The sequence below is a fragment of the Mirounga leonina genome, unplaced genomic scaffold (assembly GCF_011800145.1).
Source record: "Mirounga leonina isolate KUSES-001 unplaced genomic scaffold, KU_Mleo_1.0 Mir_115, whole genome shotgun sequence".
NCBI lineage: Eukaryota > Metazoa > Chordata > Mammalia > Carnivora > Phocidae > Mirounga > Mirounga leonina.
The window spans coordinates 42,156,548-42,183,196 of record NW_023270268.1 but is presented as its reverse complement, the minus strand read 5'-3'; the positions used below and the strand labels follow the sequence as shown (position 1 = coordinate 42,183,196).

Sequence of the window (26,649 nt, the reverse complement as noted above, 5' to 3'; positions counted from 1 at the left end):
TATTGTAAATCTGCAACTCGGTTTCAGCCAGGGGAATTTAATTTGGGGGGCAGCGGAACCCTCTGCTTCAAGTTCACTTGCAACACTGCAGAGTGAGCCCCTGAGCTTCTGACAATTTACCTACATTAATATTGATGTCGCCTGTGCAATCTATTTCTGTTATTTTTATGGTTGTTATTGTACGTCTGCAAAGGTCATTTAAATTATATAGCGGCCGAAAATTTGTTTCATAAATTTTGATATAAATACTAATTACACCCTCTCGGAGAGCCAGCAGGGTAGCGTTCATTTATCACGTTTATACGACCTGCGATGACAGAAAGGAAAGGCGAGGGAGACTGGAAAGCTTTTCTAGAGACCCACTAAAGCTGGCCGAAGAGGCAGCAGGTTGCTGGGGGTGAAGAAGAAATTCCTACCACAATCACTGAGATTTAAGAATCTTTTAATAAGGTACGAAAGGTTACCAAACAGTTCTGGAAACTAAAGTGTACATACGAGTTTTTCTAGCCATAAATATTGAATAGCTGTAACATGAATAAACCGGCCCTTTACATGCGGATAAATATGGAAACTAGGAATTATATACATTATGTGGTTTTATCTTTTGCCAAAAGCAACGGACAGTTATAGTTTATATCTTCTTTAATATCACTTTACATAAACAAATGGAACAGTTTGACACGCAGATCCAGGCTCGTACTATACGAATTCTTGACAGGACATGAAACAACATTTTACTGCACTAAAGTACTTAGACTTTGGGACGAGAAATGTTTGCACTTTATACAAAAAAAAAAAAAAAAAAAAAAAGCACATTAATACCAATAATATTCTGTTAGGTCGACGTGGAGACTGTAATCGTACAAAGTAATTCACATTTTGGTACACATTTACTAGAACATTCTTCCCATTCAGTACAAACAGTTGGCTTTCGGCCGCCCACCCCCCTCCCTTCCCCCTCCCCCGCCCGCCCGGCCCCTCCCCCCTCCCCCAATGCAAAGACCACAACGCCACGAACCCACCCGCCCGCTCCAACCGAGATATAACTATTTACAGAATCCAACAGTACAGTTTTAAGCTAATAATTCTGTATTTACAAGAATGTAAAGTAAAACAAAAACAAGCAAACAAAACGGAAGCCCAGAGGGCCTGTTCGATTCCGACGAGAAACTGGCCCTCGGTTGGGGTTGGCAGCGCTCGGTCAGGCGGCCGCCTTCTCCTCGACCACCCTCCCGCCCCTTGGCTACCAAACCTTTGCCAAAAAAAAAAAAAAAAGGAAAGAAAGAAAGAAAGAAAAAAAAGAAAGAAAGAAAGAAAGAGAAAGAAAGAAAGAAAGAAAAGAAAGAAAAAAAAGGAAAACAATTAAAGGTTTGGGGCTTTCTTTCTCTTACTCGTCCTGGGTCTATTGGCAGGTTTAAAAAAAAAATAGGACTGCGGTGTCTGGGGCGGGGGGGCGGGTAGGAGGCTGTGTTGATTCGCAGGGTTCATTCAGTAATATTTTGTGTACGTGTGTGTTCAGTCTCTTAAATAGGGTTTTGCTCGGTGTTTTGTTTCTGATTTTAAACGTACCATTCATTAAAATTGGAAGAGAGCGCGCTGTGGCCGGCTGTATGGTGGACTGCGGAGGAGGAGGGCGACAGGGAGCTGGTGGTCGGGTTTTCTGTGGAGGGAGACACGATGGTGGGCGGTGTGGAGGACTCGTAGCCGGAGCTGGCGGCGGGCGAAGGCTGCGAGCCCTGCGAGGAGGATTCGTGGACCTGCGGGAATAAAGTCGCGTTTTTACGGAGATAAAGAGCCCGCGCGGCGGCCGCCTAGGACGGGTGAAGGCCGCGTGCCGCCTCCCCACACAGCGCTGAATCCCCTTGAACTCATGGGAGGCCTGACCCGCCCGACTTAGGCTTGGCTGCCCGCCTCCGCCCTGCAAAGGCAGTGCTCCAGGGAGGGACAGCGCCCCCCGGGACCCACAAAAGAAAAACAGATCTGGGAAGGGGGAGGCTGGATTTGAGGCAGGAGCCTGCGATGGTCCCTCCTGCAGCCGTTGTACTTTGCTTGCTCAGATTTAGGTAAGCAGACGCTCAGGCCTGTGTGCAAGAGCCCCACACTCCTGCCAACGCTGCCAGCTACAATGGCGGCAGCCTCGGCACAGTCAACCCGCTGGTAGAGCGCTAGCTAGCTCCCTACCTGGGCCAAATTCCGGTCGCGTGCCCCCTTCTTTTAACTTTATTATTAAACAGTAAACTTAGGGTGCCCTCATTTCCCTTTCCAGCTCCCACCCTCCCTGCCCAGCCGCACTCAGCAAAGCGGAACCGTTGGCTTTCGGCCTTCGCCAGTTCCTTCCACCACCCGGCTGCCACTCGCAGCCCGGCCCTGGCCGAAGAGCGGAGGGGGTCCGGGCTCAAGGGCGGCCAGCGAGAGCGCGGCGATTACCTTCATGTGTTTGCGCAGCGAGCTGGGGTGCGTGTAGGACTTGTCGCACATCTTGCAAAGATAGGGCTTGTCGCTCGTGTGCACGTGCATGTGCTTCTTGCGGTCGCTGCTATTGGCAAAGCGTCGGTCGCAGCCTTCGAACTCGCACTTGAAGGGCTTCTCCCCTGGTGCGAAAGGCAAGAGAGAAGTCTGATTGCAACAAATCCTGCGGCTGTTTTTAAAATTTTAAACAATGATAAAAATCAAAACAAAATAAAAAGGCAAGAGCTCTGTGTTAGTACCTTCCAAGTTAAAAAACCCGAGTCTTTAACAAAGTCTTATATCTGCAGGGGAATTATAAATATCTGAACTATTTTAACTTCTAATCCAATTAGATCCAGATTTAATTTTTATTATTATTATTATCAGTGGTGGTAGTTTTTCTAGAGCCCAGACTGGCAGCAGGTCTGGCTGCTGGTTTTTCTGCCCGGGGCTATACAGACGACTTCGGGCGGCTCCTACCTAGTTCTTGCTTTCTAATTTTCACACTGCCAGCAGATTCTCCTGCTGTGTTGCTCTTCTCTCCTCCCCCTACCCCCTCCCCGACGCTCCGCACCCCCCTCGTCGCCTCCTCCACCCCACCCCACCCCCTACACACACTCACATTTTAAAAGGTAATCTGGACCGAGAGCTCGGCGCCGCAAATTCTTCCTTCACTCTGGCATTAAACCCCAAGTTCCAAACGCGGTTCATAGAAATCACCCAGGCAAACCAGAATAGGGAAGCAGACAGGATTCCCGGCCTTGTTGGCGCTAGGGGCCCGGAATGGCCTGCCTGACTCAGACCACAGGCTTGAGCTCGCCGCGAACTTTTCTTTTAACTGTTCCTGGCCAGTCTCTTCATTTTTAAAGGCTAACGCAGGGTATTCGGTTTTGAAAACTCTCTCATAAAATCTAATTGACAAAAAAGACTTCTCCGCCTTCCGTCGACTCTCCCAACTCTTTAAGCTTACTCAAATACAAGTCACTACTAAAACTGGGCTCTTTAAATATGCATAAGCCTTCAAAAGCCTCCTCAGGTCCAACTTTCTTGCTTTCAATACTCCCCCCCACCCTTTCAGTTTTTGTTTCTTTCTCGGCGCCTCCATCCTATCTCCTCCAATTTCCTTAGCTCCTTCTTTTGACAACATCTTCACTAAGGTGTCTAGAGAAAGATGTTAGCCGGAAGCAAATGTTTAGATTTGTCTGCAGCTGGACTTGCTGGCGCCTCCGCCACCGCGGAGAATCGGCCACCTCTCCTGGCTTCGCGTACACCAAGGGCTCCACAAAGCTGGGTTTGTCTCTCTGCTCTCCCAGCCTTTTTTAGTCCCCATTTAAAAATCTAAATTCCTAGATACCTCTTGGCCAGTCCTCTCTATACCTCTTCATAATTTCAAGCCTCAAACTAAACACCAGCGCACACTTCCACTGCCTGCCTGCTGGAACCTGACGCCCAGACCCAACCGCGGCCCGGTTTGTGCGCCCCGGCCACTGACTTTTGGATTTCGGGTCCCAGGCCCAGGATGGAGGGGTGGGGGTTCAAGAACAGCGGTTTCGTACCTGTGTGCGTCCTTTTGTGGATCTTTAAGTTCTCAGAACGCGCGAAGACCTTGCCGCAGCCAGGAAAGGGGCAGGGGAAGGGCTTCTCGCCCGTGTGCACGCGGATGTGGTTGACCAGTTTGTATTTGGCTTTGAAGGGCTTGCCCTCGCGCGGACACTCCTCCCAAAAGCAGATGTGGTTACTCTGCTCAGGCCCGCCGACGTGCTCCACGGTGACGTGCGTGACCAGCTCGTGCATGGTGCTGAAAGTTTTGTTGCACGACTTTTTGGGGTTGGCCAGCTGCTCGGGCTCGATCCACTTGCAGATGAGCTCCTGCTTGATGGGTTGGCGCATGTAACGGAAGAAGGCGCCAGCGCCGTGATGCGCGGCCATGTTCACGTTCATGGGCCCATAACCGTGCAGCTGCGGCGCGGCATAATGCTCCGAACGCGGGCTGGTCACCTGGCCGTACTGTTCTGGCCGCGGGTACATGTCCCCGGAGAAGCCAAGCCTCATCTGCCCGTTTACCACGTTGGGCGACGCGTGGCCCGCCGCCTGCTCGTGAAGGCCAGGGAAGAGGAGGTGGCCCGCGGCGTCCGTGTGACCGTGTGGGCCCCCGAAGCCTCCGGCTGAAGCAGCGAACAGACTGTGCTGAGCGCTGGCTGCCGCTGCCGCGTCGCCAAAGCCCCGGTTGCGGAACAGAAAGTCCCGCGTGGAGTTGAAAGCTGCGCTCGAATAGGAGCCGACGTGGCCCGGGTGGTGGTGATGGCCCAGGGCCGCGGCAGCCGCGTAGCCGGGCGCCTGCGACGTGAAGGCCGTCTGGCCGGCGGAGGCCAGCTCGTGAGAGCTGGGGTTGAGCTTGAAGGCGCCCATGCCGTCGGCGAACGGGTTGATGCCCAGGCCCACGTCGCGCTCGGCCACGTCGCCCGCCGAGTGGTGGCGGGACGCGCCAAAGGTGGTCACGCCGATCGTGGGGTACTGGGGGCCGGCGTCCAGGAGCATCGTGGCTGCTCGGGGCGAGCCCCGGCCTCCCCCGCCCCCCCCACCCTCGCCCGCCGAGGAGGGAAAATCAGGAGGAGGAGGAGGAGGAACGGGAGGCGGAGGAAGAGGAAGAAGAAGAAGAGGAGGGAGGAGGAGTCGACCCACCTCGCGAAGTCCTAGCCCGCAGGCAGCGGCGCAACGCGCCGGGACGCCCGCCTGGCCAAGCGCGGGGAAGCCGGACGGCTCCGGGCCGCAAGCAAGGCGGGCTCCGGCGCCCGCCAAGAAGACCCCGCCGGCCGGGCTCGCACTTTCTCGCCGCTCAGTCTCTGCCGAGAGGACCCTGCGTCAAGGCTGCCCAGGGAAAGGCATGGAGCATCTCAGCCCCCCCAAAAAAAACTTCCTCCCGGATTTGTAGCATAGAGGAATGTGAGCAGCGAAGCCACGACTACTCGCCCTTTCTCCGCCTCGCGCCGTATGCCCCTCCTTACTTCTCCACTAGCCCCTCGCCCTTTCTTTTCTCTCTCTCTCTCCTTTCTCTCAGGCTCGCCTTCTCGCTCCTTCACTCTCCTTTTTCCCCCTCTGCTTTTTGCGAAAAAAAAAAGGGGGGGGGAGAAAAAAGAAAGAAAGAAAAAGCCAAAGAAAAGGCGCAAATCATGCACAATATTGTCTTTTGCGGTTTATCTTCCTGGGGAGAAACTTTCACCTCCTCAGCCGGGCGGTGAGCGCGAGACTGATAGCAGCAATCATTCCTGCAGATAAATGAATTGAAAGGACGACACCGTCCCCCCCTTGATGAATGGGAGCAGGGGGAGGTGTCACGTGCTGCTGACGCGGGCGCCCATTGGTGTGCCCGCTCTCCCCCCGCCTGCAGCCGCCGCGCCAACGGAGGGCGCGCCGAGGCGCCGCGCGCCGTTCATTGGCCCGCCCGCCTCATCAATCCCAGGTATTGTAAAGCGCTTGACATCCCCTTTTGACAAACAGGGCTGCCAGGAGTAGCAACTTTTTTTTTTCAGCCAAATTTTTTCCCTCTTCTCATGGAAAAATTGTTTTGCCACGATTCCTTTTCCTTCTCGCAGTCATATACACTCTTTCTCTCCTTTTATCCCTCTCTCTCTCTCCCATTCCCTCTCCCTCTCCCACTCCCTCTCACTATTTCTATCATCTCTCTTTTTTTCTCTATCTTGTCCTTCTTCAGACCTGCTTTTAGCTGAGCGATTTAGCTACTTGGGGCTTCTCCGAGAGTAGGAGGTGGGGATGGGGCTGGTAAACACAGGCACTTCCAGAATGTCCCGATTCAGCAACTTTCTTTTCTTTCTTCTCTCCTCTCCTCCCCAACCCCTTCAAGGGCAGCAAAGGAGGCTTTTGTTATTTGCTCCTTTTGAAGTTTGCTTCCCTCTTGCCTTGTCCCCCTCCTGTTCATAATTTAAGATCTCGGTAGAACACGGGCACTCGGCTATCTATTTATAAGAAATGTGATTTCTCAGGGTAATCGGTTGCCTCGATTTTCTCATCTTTATCAAATCGATTAGGCTTCCTGCGCTCCCCTCCCCCCACCGCCAAAAAAAATAAGCACAGGTGGAAGAGAGCTCTTAACTTTCCAGGTTGTTGAGGTGGCATTTTTTTGTGTGTGTGGCAAATTGGAAACATTGTTGCCGAGTTGTGGGGTTTTTTTTTTTCTTCCTCTCCAGTGTTATTCTTCTTTTTTCTTCCTTTTCCCTAGTCTCCCTGGTCTGCCCCCGCTAACCCCCTCCCTCTGCACTCCTGTTCCCAACCAAGGCCCCTTTCATTCAGGTAAAACTGTAAATTTCCCAACGCGCCATTGTTCTTCAGTACTGCCCAAAGCTCTCTAGAAATCCCCGAATACTTTTTTGGTATTTAAATCCCCGATAGATAGGACCAATGTAAATTTTGTGACATTCAAACCTTTTCTGGTTCACAAATCAGTCACCCTTGTCACAGTTATTGAAATTCCGCAACTCGCCACACCAGGACGGTGGAAAAAGCGGGCGCGGTCTTTGTTGCCGACCAGGCTTTTGATCGCCAGAGAAAATTTACTTACCTTCAGATGAGTGAGCAGAAAAAGAAATAACACTCCCTTTGATTTAGTTAGGAAAATGCAGACATTTGGATTCAGTGCAAACATACAACACTCGCTTGTTTTCGCGATGCGGCCCTCGATTAACCTGTCTTTGCCCAGCGCAAAGTCTATTCAACAACTGCGCGTAGTTGCTTTTTGTCCTGTCCACAAAGAGCCATTGACTATATATTAAAATGATTGTTGAAAGGTAGAGGAGTATGGCACTTAAAAGCAGGAAAAAAAAAATCCCTGTGACTCAATCAATTAAGGCGAGCAACATTTATGCATTTCAAAAAATGCACGCAGATGCGGGGGGTTGGGGGATGAAGGTTGCATTTCTCGCAGCTCTGTTTAAAACCCAACAGCCCCGGCCGAGGGTTTAGCTGAAGCGTCTGCATATTCATTAGGTCTAATTATTTTCTAGTAAGGAAAACACAAAAAGCCAAGAGTCGGAATCCTTCAATTTGCCCTTTGTTTCTAACTTCATTTGGCTTCTTTGCAGCTGAATCAGAGCCCTAAACTCTTCTCAGACAAAGAAACCTCAACTCATCTTTTCACTGGCGGCCCTGTTAGGAAACTCACCAGTGCCCAGGCGAGAGGAAAATGAAAATGAATATTTTTTTTTGCCCAGTCCCCGGCGCTGGTCGCACCGGCTGGAGGAAGGCAGGGTCAGCGTCGGCCTCTCCTTGCCTTTTTAATTTTCTGGTCTTTTCATCGACTAGATTCTCGCTTGGTGTTGGCGAGCTTAGTTGCCCTTTCCCTGGGCTTTCGCGGCTCAAAACTCGACTTGTGTATCTGGGATGGTTTCCCGGTGTCTGAAGGGACCTGGCCAGCATTTGCACTTATTATGCTGGGAAATAGAAATTTGAGAAAGAAGAAAAAATCACATGTTCTGTCTCCAGCAACAAGTCTGAGTATAGCAGCCCAGCATTCCCCGCCAACTTTGAGTTGAACCGGTATGGGGAATGGAAGGAAAGGGCTAAGGCTTGAGGGGTGGTTTTTCAAAACAAAACAAAACAAAAAAAACAAACAAAAAAGCCCAAAAAACAAAAAACCAAACTATTATACAGTTTGTTCAAAAAGATATATCAAAACCACTCAATCTTTTCTGCTGCCTACAAAGGGAAGTTGAATCTTGCCTCCACTGCAATTGTAAAAACCTTATTTGCAAGGAGAAGTTTTCTCTAGAGGCTGTAGTGCTCTCACTAGGGAGAACAAATATTGAACCCACCTCGCCTGCCGTTCAGAAAAAAAAAAAAAAAAAAAAAAAAAAAAACAAGGGAGGGGACCTGAGGGGGAATGGTAGCTGTTGGGAGGGGGAGAGGGAAAGTAATTCTTCAAAAAAGAAAAGTCAGTCTTCTCTCTCCAGTCCGTGGAAAATCCAAGGGGGACGTTGACAAGAGGGTATTTTTAGGAAACGCTTCCAAATATACAGGGTAAGAGTGAATGTGAGGAAAAAAAAAAAAAAGTTGTGGGTTGTAGAAGTTATCAAGTGGGATTTGCGGCGCTCTCTGCAGGAAACGCAAGCGGCTCCAGTTCAAAGCCACATGCACCAACGTGACATATAAGCCATTAAAATATCATCCTGACGGCTCATTTCTGCTTCATCATACATTCCCTAACTGCTTCCCGAAAGCTGGAAAAGGAGAAATGAAGGATGACCGCCTTGCTGGAACCACAAAAGAGAGGCTTGGAGGGGTTTGTGGTTCCCCCTCGGCCACCCCAAAGTGATGCGCAGAAATGAGGTGATCCTGGCAACAGGTGGAGCAGGGTAAGTGCCTGAGTCCAGGGGGCAGATAGACGGGACCTGTACCACCAGCTGCTGGGTAGCAAGCGCCCTTAGCGGGGCCATTGGCACCCAAACCCCGCTGGGGAAAGAGGCCCCAGCTAGACTTTCTCCCCGTCCCCTCCCTCATTAGCCCCCCAACCGTGAGTATAGGCCCCACCCCATTGACACTGAGGGGAGGAGGGGGCCCTTCCGCAGAGGGGCAGCGCTGGGGATGAGGCCATCTTTTCTTCCCGGGGGGGGGGGGGGGAGGGGGGCGAATGGGGCCCCCACTGGCACCCGGACCAAGAGCAGCTTGTTGCCCATCCGTCTTTCCTCCCCTCCTTGTAAACTGCCTGGGTGCCCCACCGTGGGCACAAGAAGGGGAGTCGTGTTGGAGAGCTTCCTTTGCTCCAAGTGAGAGGGACTCTCGCCGGGAGAGGGGCCCTGCAGGCAGCTTCTCTGCCCTGCCCCTGCGAGGATGAATGAGAGGGACTCGGCTTCCCCTTTCCAGGGTCAATGGAGCTAAGTTAGCCTGGCTGGCAGCAAGATGATGGGACTTCTCCGACCCAACCTGATGGCAGATGCTGGCTGGGTCAGCCGCGGGGCCGGGATCCTCGCCCTCTCGCGTCCTGGTCCTGCCTTAGGAAGTTGACCGCCTGGATCCTCTCTCTGCGCGCGGCCGGCCATGGGTTCGGGACTTGGCTTTCTTTCTTCCGAATGCGAATGAGGGCTACAACTAGCTCTCTGGGGAGCAGGCCCCAGCCGCCTAGAATTCTGGCCACTACCTTAGACATCTAGGGAGACAGGAAATTAGGGACAAGTGAGGCGGGAACAGAGTTGGGCTGCGAAAGAAAGCTAGGACTGCCTCAAAGCCTTGACCGGAAAGTTTGGGGCTGATGAATGAGGTTGGTTGTCCGTAGGGACAGCTGGGAGCCAGTGAGGTCTTAGGAATGGAAAAGGGGCGTTGAAGGGCTTCACCTTGGTGGGCACTGTCTGCAGGAGACTCCCTTTGGATTCCAAGGTCATATTTCTACCCTCTTACGGACAGCATCGGCCTCAGAGAGACGCAAAGCGAGTCACCAACTTCCTTTCCTCTAGCTGCGGGCAGGTGGGGGTGGGGAGTGTTCAAAGGGAAAGTTAAATGTCCGGGGCTGATCCTTCAGGCAACCCACTAATGCAGACTCTACTCTGGGTACACGAAGGTCACCCAGCCTTCAGCCCTGAGCCGGGAAACCTGAGCTAATCTCTCTAGGGAACAGAAGAATGAGGAAAGGCCATCACACACCCCAGCCTTGCTGCCGGACTTCCTGGGGCTGGAGGGCCTGATGGAGGGGGGCCAGGGAGATGCCGGGGCAGCTGGCAACAACAGGCCGCGGGCAGAAGCGGGGCGCCTTCTGGGTTTTTGCTTGAGAGCTCCCAGGCAGGCTGAAGGGCCCCTGCTCTGCATCCGCTCCAGCTGAGCTGTGGCTGAGAGGCCGGCGGGACTTTGCCTGAGCGCCCGCGGGTTAATCAGTGTGGAGCAGCGTTGATGGCTCCGGGACTGAAATCTCTGGTTTGGGAGGCGGGCTGTAGGTGACCTCTGACCTTAGGAAGGCCTGCATTGTTTAGGGCGACCCCACAATGTTCAGGCTTGGTGTTCCCCCAAAGAAAAACGGTGCGTTTTGCATGTACCCACGGGCCCACTTGCTTGGCTCTCCCCCAGAAAGATCAATTACCCCTGTTGTCTGGCACCCTTTCCTCTTTTCAAGGTGTGAGGAGGAAGGTAGATTCCAATAAGTCTCCAGGTTGTACTCCTGACTCTTGATTAAATGGCCCCGGGAGTGTGAGGAGACAAATCAGCAGCAGTCATTTGAGGAAAACCTTGCCAAGCATTTTCAGAGCTTTTATATCTCTGGCTTGGTGGGGATCTCAGGTCCAGGGGCCCAGGGATTGCCCCCAAATTCTCTCATCCCTCCTTCAGTGAGATATCTGGCTTGCTTCGCGGATTCAGAGTTTGAACCAAAGGAGAAGATTTTTACTCTGTTTACCTACACCAGTCCGATGTAGGAGCTACTACAGAGAAGATTACGGTGCCAGCTGCCAGCCCAAAGTCCAGCCTCTGCATTTGTTGGCATGCCTGTGGGTTTGTAATGCACAAAAGACTGCCAGGATCTGGGAGTAGAAGTGACCCAGGCCTCTTGGGGGGGGAGGGGGACTTGGGCAGCATTGTGGGTGGACGGGCCTCTCTAGGGAAACTCACACCCATTTCCCTCTGAGGCAAAAAAAGTAAATTCTATTAGTTCCAACCAACCAGGACTTTTCCCGTGCCAGACATCCTGCCATGAGGAAATTTTAGAGCGAGGATACCCAGCATGCCACCTTTCTGTAGGAATGTAAAGTTGGGCCTCCTTTCTTTCCTGATTTGTGCAGGAAGGAGCTTATTACTTTTGAGGACAGAAGCCTTTGGTTAGAAAGAATTGAAAATAAATAAAACCCTCTGGGAAAAGGTGAGTCTATTCCCCCACCCCCACCCCTCAGGCTTGGACCTAGAAAAGAAGAGAGAGGGAAGGGTGAAAACACACAAGGTAGTTCAAGCCCAGATTGGGGGTTGAGGGAGAGAGAAAGAGATCTTTGAGCATAGAGAATTGGAAAGCCTTTGAGATAGCAGAGCCCCATTTGGATTTGGCCTGTGGTTCAACAAGTTAAACAATCGCTTGTTCTGTGGGCTGGAGTGTCAAGACAGGCAGACGTCCTCATTGACAGAGGGCGTGCTGTGTTTGTCCAGCCTGAGACCTTTTCAATGACTGTTTGTCTTTCCAGGCCAAATCAAGGGTTGGGGCTGGGTGGATCGCCTCTGGCTGTTCCACTGTCTTTAGCGTTGCCTGACAGATGCAAGTTCCCCAGGATGGGTTTTAGGCTTTAAGATGGCCAAAGGCTTGGTAGCATTATCCACAAAGTGAATTTGATAAGGAATGCAAATATAACAGGGGGTTGGGAGGTATTTCTGACATTCTTAACTAAGAAATGGAGACAACCAGGACCAGATGATAGAAATGATACTTCTTTTTTTTTTTCTATTCTGGTCAATTTTATATTAACTTTAAAAAATCAACCAATGATGATTTCCAAATGGGTTTGGGGGTGGAAGCCATATGACGGTAAGGGTTCCCATACCACTATGGGCAAGATCTACAAATTTACAAAGAGATTTCTCTCTTCTCAATTCCAATACTTGTACCTCAATTTTTAACCTGCCAATGTCCCAGAGGATACCCAGCTCTCCCCATTACAGTTCACTAAACTCAGAAAACTTAAAGAAAATAATGGGAATTTCTCATACAATGAATTCAAATTGTAGAAGTTAGAGGTATTTGAATGCTGACTGGTGCTTAAGTTCTATCTATAAGGGAAATCAACAAATGAGTTACGCCAAAAAAAATCTAGTAGGGAAATGATTTTTAATATTTTTTACCACAAAGGATGTATCATTTTGCAATAAATATGGGTAGTTCCCAGCAGAAGTCTTTTCTTTCACTTTTAAATTTGAAAATGGTCTAAGAAAGACTGAAAGAACTTCAGACCAATACTGATACATTCAGGCCACACAATCTTGCCATACAAACATGTATAAAATTGTTTAACTAGTGACTGTCCCTCTTTTCTTCCCAAACAGGCTCAAAGTCAGAAAATGAGATACAAGACTTCCTTGGTGATGAGGAAAAGATTACGGCTTTACCGAAACTCCCTGAAAGAGTCTAGTAAGTTAAAATTCTCTTTTGAATATTGGTTTGCTGAAGTTATTTTTTTAAGTGGGAAGTTTTGTTTTGTCTTTTGGTTATGTTGGGTTGTGAGCTTGTAGGTGTTTCTTGAGTTCCAATGAAACTGAGAACAACACCTTGGTATTTGATGCATTTGCACACAAATCAGCGACACAACATCCCACCAGCAGCCAGCTAATCCCCCTCTATGCCTACTCATCTGGACATTCTAGAATTAATATTTGACGACTCTCTCATTGAAACAACAACCCCTGACCTTCTGTAGTTCCACTGTCACATTATTCTATGACATATTCATCTTGAATTCATTTCCAGACGATTTGATTGGAATGAGGTTTGACATGTATTGGCTCCCATGAAAGGAGCAGACTTTGATCTTGGTGATGGGGTTTACATGATATGCATCATCTTTACCAGGGACACCAGCCTTCTGCAATGTGGCGGCAACTACGTTCCCACAATGTGGTGTCTGAACAGGGAGTGACTGACAGCCGCTCTGTCAGGAATACCTTCATTGTGAAGAATTTAATTTAATATTCCATTTAGAATAAGCATATGATTTAGGGTTGAGTGTTTTCCCTTCCAGGCGCTTCTAGTTTCCCTCATTTCAACTACACCACCAGCTGATGGTTGCCTCCAAGGTATTCCCTTGTTGGAAGGAAAAGCAACCTTCTTAACAAAAGTTAAATGGACAACTCAGGAAATGGCTTTCTTCTATTATTTTGGGATAATCTGATGGCAGAATTCTCAAGAGAGATGTGCTTATTATATAAATTAAGTTAATTCCTCGGTGCTGTTCTGGAAGATCCTTTGACCATGTTTCTTAATCTTTTGTCAAAAGATATTTAGCAGAAATATTGCTTGGAAATTAAATCTTATCCAAGTATATTTTATTTCATTCTCAGTTCCATTAATGATTAAAGCCCAAACTTCCATAGCAAAGGAGAGGAATAGCTTCCTTTATCTCCAAAATCCTAGATCTCATCTCCTTTGTACAATTTGGGCTAGGACATATAGTGGGCTCCTGGGGCTAAAGTTATTTATTTATTTATTTTTTTTTTCATAAGACTAGAGATAACCTCTCACTGCAGGAATCTAAAATCTATCTGTGAATAGCCTATAAAAAGACTTGTCCCTTGTTTTGGGTTGTAACCTGGCTAGAAACAGGGAAGAAAGGACTGAACAAGTGACAGCAGATCTAGATGCAGAGCATTCAGACAACAAGACTTGTTCTTGGCCAGGCTCTGTGCAGAGGCCCTCAGTTCCTGGGATCCTGCCCTGAGCATAACCTGCAACAGATAATCATCATTTAGCATTGCTTAAAATATCAAAGTGGAAAAATAGCCCAGCTATTGATTTGAAACTTCCCCTATTTCTTTCTTTTTTTCCAAATGAGAGAGGTCAGACATTCCGCAATTGTAGCCAGTAATGGGAGGAGCTGTGGCAGATGGTAGGGCCACCAAATGTCATATTTCTACATAACAGGACTAAAAAATCACTTTAGTGTATACTGTTGCTTTGACCAGGTTGAGGTGAACAAAGATGCTTAGGGCAGGATTTTAGGCACTGGATGGATGTTTGGTGTCTGGTGGTGGAACTTGTTCCAAACAGGCCCCTACAAAAGCCTCCAGTGCTTCTTTGACTTCTACTGAAGATCTCTGAGCTGCAGAATGTGTCTCTTTTTTTCTGCAAATCAAGCAGGAAAGTGAACTCAACAATGCTGTAACCCCAGCGTGGTTAGAAATAGAATGCTCCAGCCAAGCATTTGGTATTGGGAGTCAGGGTGGTGAGATAACTTTCTGAAAGAGAGGAACACCATTCCTCAGCCTGCCCTATCAAGTCAATGAAATCTGGACTCTTTGCTACCTGGCACTGGAAGACTCAGAGAAACAGCTCTGAAAACTAAAATATGCCTCCTTGCCGTCAGTGCCCCACCTGTCATCTACGGTTACCTGGATACTGTTTTGGGGCTTATTTCAGAGATATGCTTTGAAGATCCTTATGTAATTACCCAGAGTTCCCTGTCTAGAAATGTTAGTGGGTAAAATTGATTTTTTTTTTCCCTCCCTGTCTCTGTCCCTGGGAAAATGTCCCTCTGGGAGAATTCCTGGCCCCATTTATGTGTTTAGTCAACGTTCGAACCATGTAGCTCCAAGGAACGTGTAAGGATCAGGCAGCCTTAATGACCTGCAGGTCAAGTAACCCCTGGCTACTCAAGAAGCATCTACCCAGGATGGGTCCATATGTTTGTAGTACTTCAAGAGAATGCTGCATCTGGGAAGGAGCTCCATGGGGCCACGTTACTGTCAGTGAGTTTGGCTGAATCAGACATATCTGCCCTTTCACTGTTGGCACAAAAAGCCACACACATGTTCAAAGTTTTTCAAGGGTAAAGTTAGTATGAGTGTGCAGCATATTAACACTCTACAAGTATAAAACCTCAGCTTCTTATCCCCAGAGTCTACAGAAACAGTGCTTAGAATTCAGGGGTCCACTAACTTGGAAGGGGAAAATTGCATCTTTATTCTCGCCACCTTTCTAATGGAAAGTTACAGTTTTTTTCTAATACTTGTGTTGTTTACAAAAACAGGACTATTAGAGTTCACTGGCATCACAAGGCTTCCAAAAGGGTCCATAGACTAAAACAACCTAAATACCCCTGTTCTCTGTTGTTATTCAAAGCTTTTGATGCAGGTGAGGTCACAGTGTATATATTAAGGGACCAATTTTTGTGCAAATCAGAGATTTAATGAAAGCAAAAGTGGATGATAAGTTTGACAAACATCCTAAACAGTAGGTTGTAGATCACAGAGGTCAGGTGGAAAGGAAAATATTTTTATTGCTGGACTACTGCAGAAATATCCCTGCACTTAGGACTGAATGCTACAGGAGGAGTTGACTAAGCTCTATGGTGAGAGATGGTTGGGAAAAACAGCTGGGCAAGGGATCCCAGGGAGGGACACACTCCTCTTGGGTTTGGGGGTTTATTGTTTTTCTGGTTTGGGTTTTTGGGGGTTTTTTTGTTTGTGTTTGTTTGTTCATTTGTCTTTAGGAGGCCTTTGTGGGTTCAGCCCAGACTTGCCTAGACAACTGCAACATTCAGCAGACACCTGAGTTGGGGGAGGGGGGAGCCTTGAAATTACTCTGAGACAGGGCCTGACCATCACTTTGAGGAAGGGAAAATAGGGCAGGGGACAGGAGAGGAGGCTTCTGTAAGCAGAAGGGTAAATCTCAGAAAGTGAGAGCATGGGAGAAGGTAAAAGCCAGGAAGGAGACAAATCCTCAAAGTCTAGTCTCAACACTAAGTAGAAGTCCTTGGTTTCCAGAGCAGAAGGGATTTGGCTGTCAAAAGCTCTCCTTCAACTTTTTCTTTTCTTCTCTTCCCATCCCTTCCCTTCCCTTCTCTTTTCTTTTTTCTTTTTAATGCTAACGCATCATCTATTGGCTGCATTGCTTAAGCTCTTCCGGCCGGCCAGAGGAGCAGAAAGACCTGGACTTGTCAAAGCCCAGGGAAATTGTGGAAGTTAATCCCTCGATAAAATGCGGCCCGAGCCGGGAACAAAGCAGTAAATGAAGAAAGTCTCAAAGAATCTGCCAACCATTATAAATAAGTTAATTATTTTTTAAAATTAAAAAGAAACCCCCTTTTACTGACTAGGAAATGTATAATAGTTCTTGGTGCTGGGGATGGGTGGGGCAGCTCAATCAACTCCCAGTCAGACTTCCTTGCAATCTGTCCCAACTTCTCACCTTTGCTAGGGATACAGGGTTTTTTACTCAATCCTTTAAAACTTCTCTTAAAAATCCAAGCCTTTCTTTGCTTTGGAGTCGTTTTCTATGGCCGCTAGGGAGGCCCAAGTACTTAAGTTGGCATTTTGGCTGCAGAGAGCAAGGCAGACGTAAGGGCGAGCGGCCCTTTAAATCGCCAAGCTGTGCAGCCGGCCCTAGCCGGTCCGCGGCGCAAACAAAGGACACTCCCCCCTGCTCAAGCCTTACTAGACTTAGGCCAAAACGGAAAGGTTTTTTGTTTTTTTGTTTTTTGTTTTTTTTTCCCGCCGGCCAACCTCCACCCCAAAACGGTGGATCCTCAGCTCGGGAGGGCGTTTCGTGAGAGCAGGAGGTGGGCCCGCAGTCCCATGCACAGCCTAGGCGGGGAAACTTGGCGTCCACTTTTCTCAGAGCCCCGAGGGCTAGCGAGGAGAGAGGCAGAGACTCCGACCGCAGGCAACAAGTGGTGGGAGCTGAAAGTGGGAGGGATTCCAAGGTCCCTTCCCAGAGACTCCGTTTGCGGCAGGGTACAGAGCTCAAGACCACAAATTGACTCGGGGAGACTCTGGGGTGAGGGAGGACCTGTTTCTCCTTGCAGCATGCCTCTCGCCTTTGTTTCTTTGGACAGCCGGCCCGCGAGGCGAAGGGATTTGTGGCTGAGAGGATTCTTAGCCCCTCTTGGGAGGGTAGCGTGGTATCGAGGCCAGCCTCTCCCAGGTCATCACTGCCTCAGGCCCACTCCCGGGTTCTGGGCGGGATTCTTGGGTTCACGCGTCTCCGAGCGCGGGGGGCACTTGGGAGGGTCTGGCAAGGCCAAGCGGAAGGAATAGATTGGGGAGGAGGAAAAGGGGAGGGAAGAATAAAGAATCCAAGGAAATCAGAGAGAGAAATGAAGGACAGAAGAAATCTCGGCGAAAGCGAGAAAATAGAGCTCAAGGGCTCCTAGGCTAGGAGTTCCTCCGCTCCCGGTCGCATAGTCTGCAGTCCCTGGAAACAGGCCCCCGCCTCCTCTGGCTCCTGGGACAAACTGATGAAGCAGGCCTCCATCCCCGCGCGCTCTGTGCTGCCCTTCAGCCCGGGCAGGGCTGGATCTGCCCGTCTAAGAATCCGAGTACTTTACGTACAGCGCAACACCCCCTCCCTAAAGTCGTGGTGAAAGAAGGCATAACCCAGCCCCACTCACTTCCAGGAGCAGTGAGGCAGAGCAGATCCACTCAGCTTTCGAGAAAGGAGGGGGAGGGGGCTCAAGAGGAGAGAAAAGAATCCGTGCCCGGGTCAGAGCGCATGAGCAGTAGAAGCAAGAAATGCTGGGGGTAGGGTGGGGTGAGGTGGAGAGGCGCGAGAGCGGGGGGGGGGGGGGGGGGGGGGGGGGGGGGGAACAGGACCCGGAACTTGGGGGGGGAAAAAAAAAACTTCGCATAAGTTTTTTGTGGTTGTTCTTTCCCCTCCCGGCTGTCAGGTGACTGGTGTGAACGGCCTGACCTAAGGGAGCTCTGGGGAGCCCAGGACGGGATGCAGCAGGCCGTGCTCTCCCAGCCGAGTTGGGCACTGAAATTAGTATATATGACCGGGGCGCTTCCGCACCACCACCACCTAAAACATCACCATTTGCCTCACCTCCATTCCCCCGCAGGGCTCCGCGACCCTGAAAGCCCCAGGGAGTTGGCTGCCAAAGCACGCTTGAGGAGCAGGTCGGACCCCCCTGGAGCAGAGCCCAGGGCCCCCCAGAAACCCACAGACTCAGCACTGCGCACCCTACAGCTCTTTCCACCTGCCCCGCAGCCTCCATCCTTCTCCCACTCATGGAGCGGCAGGGGGCTCTACCGAACTGCCGCCCAGCTGGTCCGCAGCGGAGGCGCTTGGCCTCTCGCTGTCCACTCCGTTCGCGGCCGCCTCTGTCTGCCTCCCGGTCCCGGTGCTGACGGCAGAGGCCGTGGTGTGGCTGGGCTGGGCCTGCCCCCCGGGGCCTGATGGAATGCTCGGCCCACGCCGCCCGTTCTCACGCGCGCTATTTGTCTCGACAACAGGTAGCAGCTCCGGACACCATGGCCCCCAGCTTGCTGCCGCCTCCAGCCCCTCGGTGTTCCCGGGCCTTCAAGAGCAGCCGCCCCAGGCCTCCCCCAGCGGCACTTTGAACGAACTCCTGCGTCTGGGGTTCCCTGGAGACATGTACGCGCGACCGGAACCCTTTGCGCCGGGGCCAGTGGCCCGCAGCGACGCCCTGGCAGCTGCCGCGGCCCTGCACGGCTACGGGGGCATGAACCTGACCGTGAACCTCGCCGCGCCCCACGGTCCCGGCGCCTTCTTCCGCTACATGCGTCAGCCGATCAAACAGGAGCTCATCTGCAAGTGGCTGGCAGCGGATAGCCCCGCGCCCCCGCGCCTCTGCTCCAAAACTTTCAGCACCATGCACGAGCTGGTCACACACGTCACCGTGGAACACGTCGGCGGCCCGGAGCAGGCCAACCACATCTGCTTCTGGGAGGAGTGTCCGCGCCAGGGCAAGCCCTTTAAAGCCAAATACAAACTTGTAAATCACATCCGCGTGCACACGGGCGAGAAGCCCTTCCCCTGTCCTTTCCCGGGGTGTGGGAAGGTCTTTGCTAGATCAGAAAATCTCAAAATACACAAAAGAACTCACACAGGTCAGTATTCGGCACTCGTGCGGACCCTCTGGGGAAGCAGGCGGCCTCTTCTGGGCCCTCGGGGTTGGATTTCCTCAAGTTCCATCTGGGAGGAGGGGGGATATCTTGGTGTTTCCATGAGCCAAGTCCATAAAATATTAATTATGCCCTTCTATATTAGAATCACAGAAGTTTCCTGAGGCTGTGTGTGCGGAGGATAGTGCTGGATTTTTGCTCTTGGGGGGGGGGGGGGGGGGGGGGGAGGGGGGGGGGGTTTTGGTTGGGGGGGGGGGGGAGGCGAGTGTGAACGTGCTTGGGTCTCTGTGTGTGCAAATGTCTGTTCCCTGATCATCGAGTTTGATTTTCAGGTTTTAAAATGGCACTGTTCCCCAAAGTCGTAAAGACATAGAACCAATTTGATTTTCCTGATCCTTTTGGAATCCTGTGGAAAGTACTCTTCCATGGGGTGGGCTTGACAACCTGACCACCACCTGAACTGAGGGGTCACGAGGCCCTTGTTGCCTTTAAGATTTAGGATCTCATGGGCTAAGTTTGCCTCCGTTTTGGAGCCTTGGTGACCTGACACTTGGGACATTTGACAAACCCTTTTGCGTTAGCAGAGACCCAAGGAGACTCATCTGCCTTAAATGTCATTTACCGAGCTGTTAAGTGAAATGGGGACATGTGTCAACCACATCTGTTAGTCCTAGTTAACAGAAAGAAAAGGAGCCTGCTCAAGAGCATGCAAAGTTGAACTCCTCTGGCCAGAAGCATCTCTAATTAATGCAATTGCAAGGAGAAAGTTTTCACACTTCCCAGAACAGCCTGTGAAGTTACATTAATTAGTTTAGCTGCCGAGGTTGTACTCTCCCTAGCTAGGGTTTCCTCGCCCAAACTCTCTGGAAGTTTAAGAAGTCAACATCTCCCGTCCTCTATTTTGGGGGTAGAAGAAGGGGACTAGTGGGGAGAGAAGAGGGTGAAATAAGTTCCAGCTTGGTGCCCTACTTCTCTTACTCTTTTGGCGCTCTACCTTACCTCTCTATTCTTGGTGGAAATATCAGCAAGCATTAGAGTCAAAGGACTCCCCCAGGCTGGCACTGCTGGGGAAATAAATTTGCAAATCCTGCTTTCTCCCCCAAACCCTGCAATCTCGGGGAAGGTGCCTGGCCATGACACTGGCACAGGCGGAGTCCAGACCAAAGTTCACTCTTAGTCCTACTTTATTTCCATAGCATATCTAGAAACGTACAGTTTTCCCGAACTGTTTCCAGTACCCTTCCCTCTTCCCTCCCTTCCCTCGCGCAAGCATTCGTTCCCCCTTCCCACCCTCCGAGTTTTATCTCGGGGGAGGGGAGGAGAAGTGAGGCCCTGCTCACCTCCCACAGGCTCACTACTCCAGGAGCTGACGGCCCGGACTGCGAAGATAGAAGCGCAGTCCTGAGCCAGAGAAGGAACTCATTTTTAATGACCAGGGGTTTTTTAAACAAACAAACTTTTACTGCTCTTTGCCGGCCTACTGTTTGAAGTCCATGAAGCAGAAAATGGTTAAATTCTTAGTGCAATCGACCTACAGCAGAGAAGCAAGTTCAGTGCGCCCAGGCTGGCTCAGGTTTGCGTCTATTCAGGACAGAATTCTAAGTGCGTCCTTTCCACTGGCAGTCCTGATTCATTATCGCTGGAGTTAAAAAAAAAAAAAAAAATCTACTGAGCCTCGCCTGCTCCGGCGTTTCCTTCAAACCCCCCTCCTAAGTAATGAAAAGAGAGACAGAGAGAGAAACAAAAAACAAAATGTTTCTCAAATGGCAATAGACCTCACTACAAATTATTCATGAAGACAGTTCTCTATTCAACAGGAAAATAATTGCCTTTTCAAATATTAATGGCGTTTCATTTCCTTGAGTCGCGGAAGCGGTGAACAGGAGCTGATTTCTCAGGAGTTGAGATTCTCCCGGATCTGAATCCCGGGCCTGGCTTCGGAGGCAGCTGCCCCAAGCCCGTGCCGAAAGGTTTCACTTTGTGGCGGTCACAGCAATCCCGGAACAATGGTGCCGCCGCGAGGGAGACGCGGGCCAGCTGCGGCGCTCCAGCCCGACCCTGCCGCCTGCCCACTTCCCGGGACCCTCAATTGGGGGATCGCCGCACCTTCCCAGGCAGTCTATAGAGAGAGGCAGGGCTGGGATCCAAGGTAGAGCAGAGTCTGCGCCGGGACACAGATGCTAGGTAACCTGGCCCAGCCACAAGTGCGAGAAAATGGCGCTAGCGGAACTGCACCGCAGCTTCCGAACTTTGTCAGGCGGGTTTGGCGCAGGGCCGGGAAGGAGGCCTCTCCCGGCTGCTGAGCCTCTGGGAGGAGACTCCGGGCTTTTCAAGACTTAGCCCCAGGCTCAGGCCGCTCCGGGCCGGCTGCAGGGCCCCAGCCCAACCCTGCCTCTCCACATCCACCCACCCACCCAGGGCACAACGCCCGGACCTGGTGGGAAGGGAGGGGGCGGGAGGCAGTGTATTGGGGGTGGGAGTAGGGGCGCGATTTAGTCAAGGAGTCCAAGGAACCTCCTGCAGCTAGGGAGAGGCCGGGAGGGCGCGGGGTTGGGGGGCGCGGCCTCACCTGGCGTCCCTGGGGCCTCCGAACTTCCAAGCTGCCCGAATCGCCTTCAGTGCCCTGCTTTTTCCCTCTGCTCCTCGTCTGGGATGAAATCACTGTTTCTGTTTTACGTGAATGCCCAACGAGGTGCGCGCAAATGGGATAAGTGTGTGGGGGAATATTTTGGGGGGTGGGCAATCAACCTCAAATTCTATTCCTCCTCTGTGTTCTCAGCAAATCTTGTTTTCTTTTGCAGGCCCTGAATTGCATGGTTCTTGTAAGTGATTTTAGAAAGAAAAGAAGGAAGGGAGAAATAAAAGTTTTAGTTTTGCAGATGCCAAAAGGGATCAGAGGGGAGAAAATAAGGGGCAAATAGGGACACTGATGTATTCTGCATCTTTCTCGTTTATTGTTTTTGTTTTTTAATAAAATGGTACCGGTGTGCCGAGAAATGGCAGATGCCAGCACCGCCCAGTGTTCCACTGTACTAGCAGTACTCCTGCAGGGTCGCAGGACGCAGCGACCGGTCGGTGCCAGAACCCTGGGCTCCCAATCCGCAGCTGCACGGAGGCGAGGGTTGTGCGCAAACCTTTGACTCCGCCTGAGCTTCAGCCCGGCTCAGGACTAGAGGCTTTGTTTGTTCAAACCTGCCCCAAAGCACCCGTCTTTCCTGGAAGCGGCGGGAGAAGCGACCACAAAGGCAACAGTCCTCCAGCCAAGCATCTCTTTCTTAGCCAGACGCTTGGTAGCCTTTCTCTCAACCCAGGGCGCCCAGTGGCATCCATTTGTTTAAGACGCCTAGACACTTCCTCCCCACCTTTCCACAGCATCTGCAGCTCCAGCAGGAACCTGGGCTTCCAGGTTCTTGGGGTCCTTTCCACCCCTACATTTCAGCGAATCCAGCCGCCGGTGAGCTCCTGGATGGGGGCTCGGTCCTCGGCGAATATTTCCACCCTAACGCGCGCTCGCGCCTTCCCGCGGCTCTACAGGGCATCGCATCGCGGATCTGAGCCCCACGCGGGTCTACCCCGGCTGCCCGCTTGTCTTCCTGGCCTGGTCTTATCTCAGCAGCTGCGTTCATCCGGAAGCCGCCGAGCTCAAGGGTGCGATTACGCGAGAGGCCTCGGATCCCGCTTGGCCCCGGCAAACCCTGCAGCGCCTGCCTCTCAGCTCAGACCTGCGAGGCCAGACCGCGGGGCGTGGGTGGTCTGGGGAGGCTATTCGACCTCTCAAGTCGTTTCGGACTGGGAGAGCCGGCTGCCCGCGGCAGTGTCTCCGGGATGCCGCTGGAGCAGCGTAATAAAATATTATTGCCGGCGCGCGGAACTGGAGGGATCCCGGACTGTTTAGGCAAGATTTGAAGAATGCTGCTAAATGTTTGCCCTCAGGGGGTAAAAGGGAAGGGGGAGGGGGCTCCATTTCCCGTAAAAATTGCGTTTGAAGTGAATCATTGCTCAGAATACCTTTCCCTGCAGCACGAATCCACATTATGCATATGCCGTGTGCATCGGCTGCGCATCTTTAAATTATTCCATCGCCTTGACGTTTGCACGAAACCTACTTTAGGAAACAATTTGGGCCATGGTGGGGTGTGTGCGAGGCGGACCGCTGGGCTGGGTGGGCCATGGTGTGTGTGTGTGTGTGTGTGTGTGTGTGTGTGTGTGTGTGTGTGTGTGGTGGGGGGAGAGAGACATTCGACTAGAACCAGCAACTTTAAATTGAGCCGATGCTAGCTCCTCACTCAACTCTATTCTCGGGCAAAGGTACTTCTTGGCTCCGAGTGGAGGAAACTGGGAGGAAAAGAACCGGAGTGGATCAGGATGGAAACTCGACTAACATGGAGTCTTTGTCGCTCCTCCTTCTTACCCTCCCCCACCACCCCCTTGCCCAGGCGGGAGAGGGGGAGGGGTGGCAGCGTGCTGGAGGAAGCTCGGGGAGCGTTCTGAGCGGGAGAAGGGGGTGATGGTCCTGAGATGCCAAAAGGAAAGAGGTTTCTGAAAATCTTCTGTGGGTTTTTTCCAAAAAATGACAGAGAAATTGAGAAGGGTGGTGAGGCCCAGCGGGGGCCACGACCCACGCGCACTAATGTCTCTGCGTTGCCTCCACCAGGCGAGAAACCTTTCAGGTGCGAGTTCGAGGGCTGCGAGAGGCGCTTCGCCAACAGCAGCGACCGCAAGAAGCACTCGCACGTGCACACGAGCGACAAGCCATACACGTGCAAAGTGCGCGGATGCGACAAATGCTACACGCACCCCAGCTCGCTGCGTAAGCACATGAAGGTGCATGGGCGCTCACCGCCGCCGCCTAGCTCTGGCTACGACTCGGCCACGCCGTCTGCCCTCGTGTCGCCCTCGTCGGACTTCGGCCGCGAGCCCCCGGTGGCCTCCTCGGCGGCGGTGGTGGCGCGTGGCGCGGACCTGAGCGAATGGTACGTGTGTCAAGGCGCGGGCCCCGCCGCAGCTGCCCCCGCCGCGCCCCCAAACCCCCAGACACCACCTGGCCCAGCCGCTGCCGCCGCCGCCGCCGCCTCCGGTATTAGGGCTGCTGCTGGGGTTGCCGCTTCCGGTACACAGACTGCTAGTCTAGGCGGGGTTACTGAGGCTTGAAGAGAGAGGGTAAGGAAGGAAGAAAGGAAGGGAGAGAGAAGGAAAGGAAGGTAACCACTAAAGGTTGTTAGAGCTCATTTAAGGTGCTGATATAATGTCCATTATTTTAAAATATAAATATGGTTCCCATATTTATTCTACAATCACACCCAGCACCCTCTACCCACCCTGACACAGACGCCTTCATGACTGGGTAGGGTGACCCCAGTGTTCCCGTAGAAAAAGTACAGAAAGAGACAGGGAGAATGAAAAAAAAAAAAAGATACATTAGAAGAGTTTGTGTGCAAAGTTGGCAGCTGCAGGCGGTGAAATTAAGATCACAAAGTCCTTTCCTGGTTCACAGAATGAGAAATGTTTTCAAGGCCTGGGCAGCTCCGATTGCCACCCATACTCCCTTCCCAGCCCCCATTGGGAGCCTCCTCCAAAGTTCCAATCGCACAAGGTGGCAGAGGGAATTCCTGAGCCATTATCTTGCCTATTTCCCTCTACTTTTGCCTCCCTACATTACCTCCTCCTTCAGCTATCCTTTGAAACAAAAATGCACAAGTCACAGATTCCAAATTTTCCAACTACTTTTTACAAAGGAGATAAAAGGGAGAGGGGTTTAAGCACCTAACCCTGGGCATCACATGCCACTCTCACACAGACTGGCCCAACCACACAAATATATCTGTCTGCCTGTCTCTCTGCCCCGTATACATTTTATACTTGGGGTAGGGTATGAGTCCTAACAACAGAAAATGTAGACAAAAGAGTGCTAGAGGGGCTCTTGGATTCAATACTCTGAAGACTCCTGGGACCAATCACCCTCTCCCCACCCCACCCCCCTTGTAGAGGTGCTGCCTGTGGAATATTGTGGGTGCTTGGCACTGGGGTGCAGAGTGGGCCAATGACGTCACTGAGCCAAGGCCTCCACAGTGAAGGGATTTGGCCTAGGCAACAGTGTCTGGATAAATCACATCAATTCTGTGATGATCTTTGTAAAAAATCTCACAATTGTTGGTCTTATTTTTAAAAAGCTGTGTGTGTGTGGTGGGGAGTAGACAAGAGAGAGGAACTACAATAATAAATGTTTTAAGGCAAACACCCAATGGATCTAGATTGAATGTGTATTCTATATGCTAGGTACCAAGTCCCCAGATAAAGAACCAGATGTTGGTGGCAGAGGAGAGGAAAGTCTTTGCAATTGTTGCCAAGCAGGGGAGAAATCAGGCCCTGTTTTCCAATCTACCACCCTCTGCAGGGAGGATGGGGCTGCCCCCAAATCCTTGCTAACATGAGGGAGGAGGGTAGAAAGAAAAAGAAGGGTGAAAAAGCTTCGGTAGCCCTATTCCAATCCCTTAAGAATTTAGACATAGGTAGGACTGTGGAAGTCCCACCTAGGGGGAGCTCCCTAGACTGGCCAACAAACAAGTCCTTGTCCCGCCACTCCACTGGGTTTTCTTCTACGCTCTTCTCTTCAGACACTATTAGACAATTCTCACTCCTGCCCGGCAGCCCCACTTTCATCAATTAAATGACGTCCTAACTGTAGTGGTATTGTTTTCATTACCCCTAATAAAAACCAGAATCTTCCAAAATATATCCTTAGCGAATCCATTCTTGTGAAAGTGGTACTGCAATCCCCTCCCCCACCCCCCTCACCCATACAATAGAGTCCAGAGGCCGCCAGGCCAAGGGCCGGCTGTCTGCAGCAAACAACTCGTTCCCATCGGGAAACACCCGCCCCACCACCAAGGTGCAGAGGGCATTTGAAGAACTTGCTTCTTCTGACGTTTAAAAATTCTCCCATCTCCAAATAGGACTCATTTCTTTCTCTTCTATTTCTAGGCCCCGGTTTGCCTTCCACTCCTATCCAAAATAGTGAAATAAAATAAAAATGCTTGGTCGGCCACTAATAGCCTTTAATTTTTCATTTGCTTGTTACAGATGTCCACCGCGTTGCTCGCAAGGTAATCTCGCCCAACGCAGCTGAGCGCCCGCATCTAGCGCCTGCGACATCAAAGGGTCCGCGCACAAAGCAATGTTTCTTCGCCACGGTGCATCTTCATGGTAAGTTAGGATTTCTATGGCAATGGGCAAGTTGCACTGAAATCCTGAAAGGCCGAGCCTGGAGCCCGTCCAGGCTTTTCATTAAGGACATAATATTTACGTCTAACAGGCCTTTTTTCTTGTGTATACAAGTATATATTTTTGTTTGACGCGGACTAAATCATTTTCATTTAATTTCCGGTAAACAAAACCCACGCGAATGGGCACTTGTTCCCGATCATAATAAAAATGGATAATAATGTGAGGGAAGAAAAGGGCCGCTTGAATCGCCGCTCAGCCCCCTTTGTTTCTGCTTTCTGCGGTGATCAGAGGGCGCATTTGGGTTTGATGGCGAGTTTCTAAAGGCGAGGAAATGGTTTGTAAGAGGGGAAAGAAAAGGAGAAAGGTCTAATCAAGCTCGGGTTGTTCAAAGAGTCGGGTTTTGGGGTTGAAAGTGTGAGTTTGACGGTG

At 51.1% G+C, this 26,649-nt stretch overlaps 2 protein-coding genes across 2 annotated transcripts; one reads left to right on the top strand and one right to left on the bottom strand.

The window, feature by feature from the left end:
* Positions 1-1,464: 1,464 nt before the first annotated feature.
* On the bottom strand, positions 1,465-5,006 carry ZIC1 (Zic family member 1). Its single transcript, XM_034989504.1, has 3 exons — positions 4,005-5,006; positions 2,428-2,591; positions 1,465-1,757 (listed from the first exon to the last, which is right to left on the bottom strand). The coding sequence occupies exons 1-3, from the start codon at positions 4,984-4,986 to the stop codon at positions 1,560-1,562; spliced, it is 1,344 nt and encodes a 447-aa protein (XP_034845395.1). The 5' UTR covers positions 4,987-5,006; the 3' UTR covers positions 1,465-1,559.
* Positions 5,007-5,883: 877 nt separating this feature from the next.
* On the top strand, positions 5,884-26,151 carry ZIC4 (Zic family member 4). Its single transcript, XM_034996448.1, has 6 exons — positions 5,884-5,908; positions 8,560-8,813; positions 12,463-12,547; positions 18,364-18,981; positions 23,651-23,969; positions 26,077-26,151. Coding segments are annotated over exons 3-6 (1,008 nt in total). The 5' UTR covers positions 5,884-5,908; positions 8,560-8,813; positions 12,463-12,477; the 3' UTR covers positions 26,078-26,151.
* Positions 26,152-26,649: the final 498 nt, after the last annotated feature.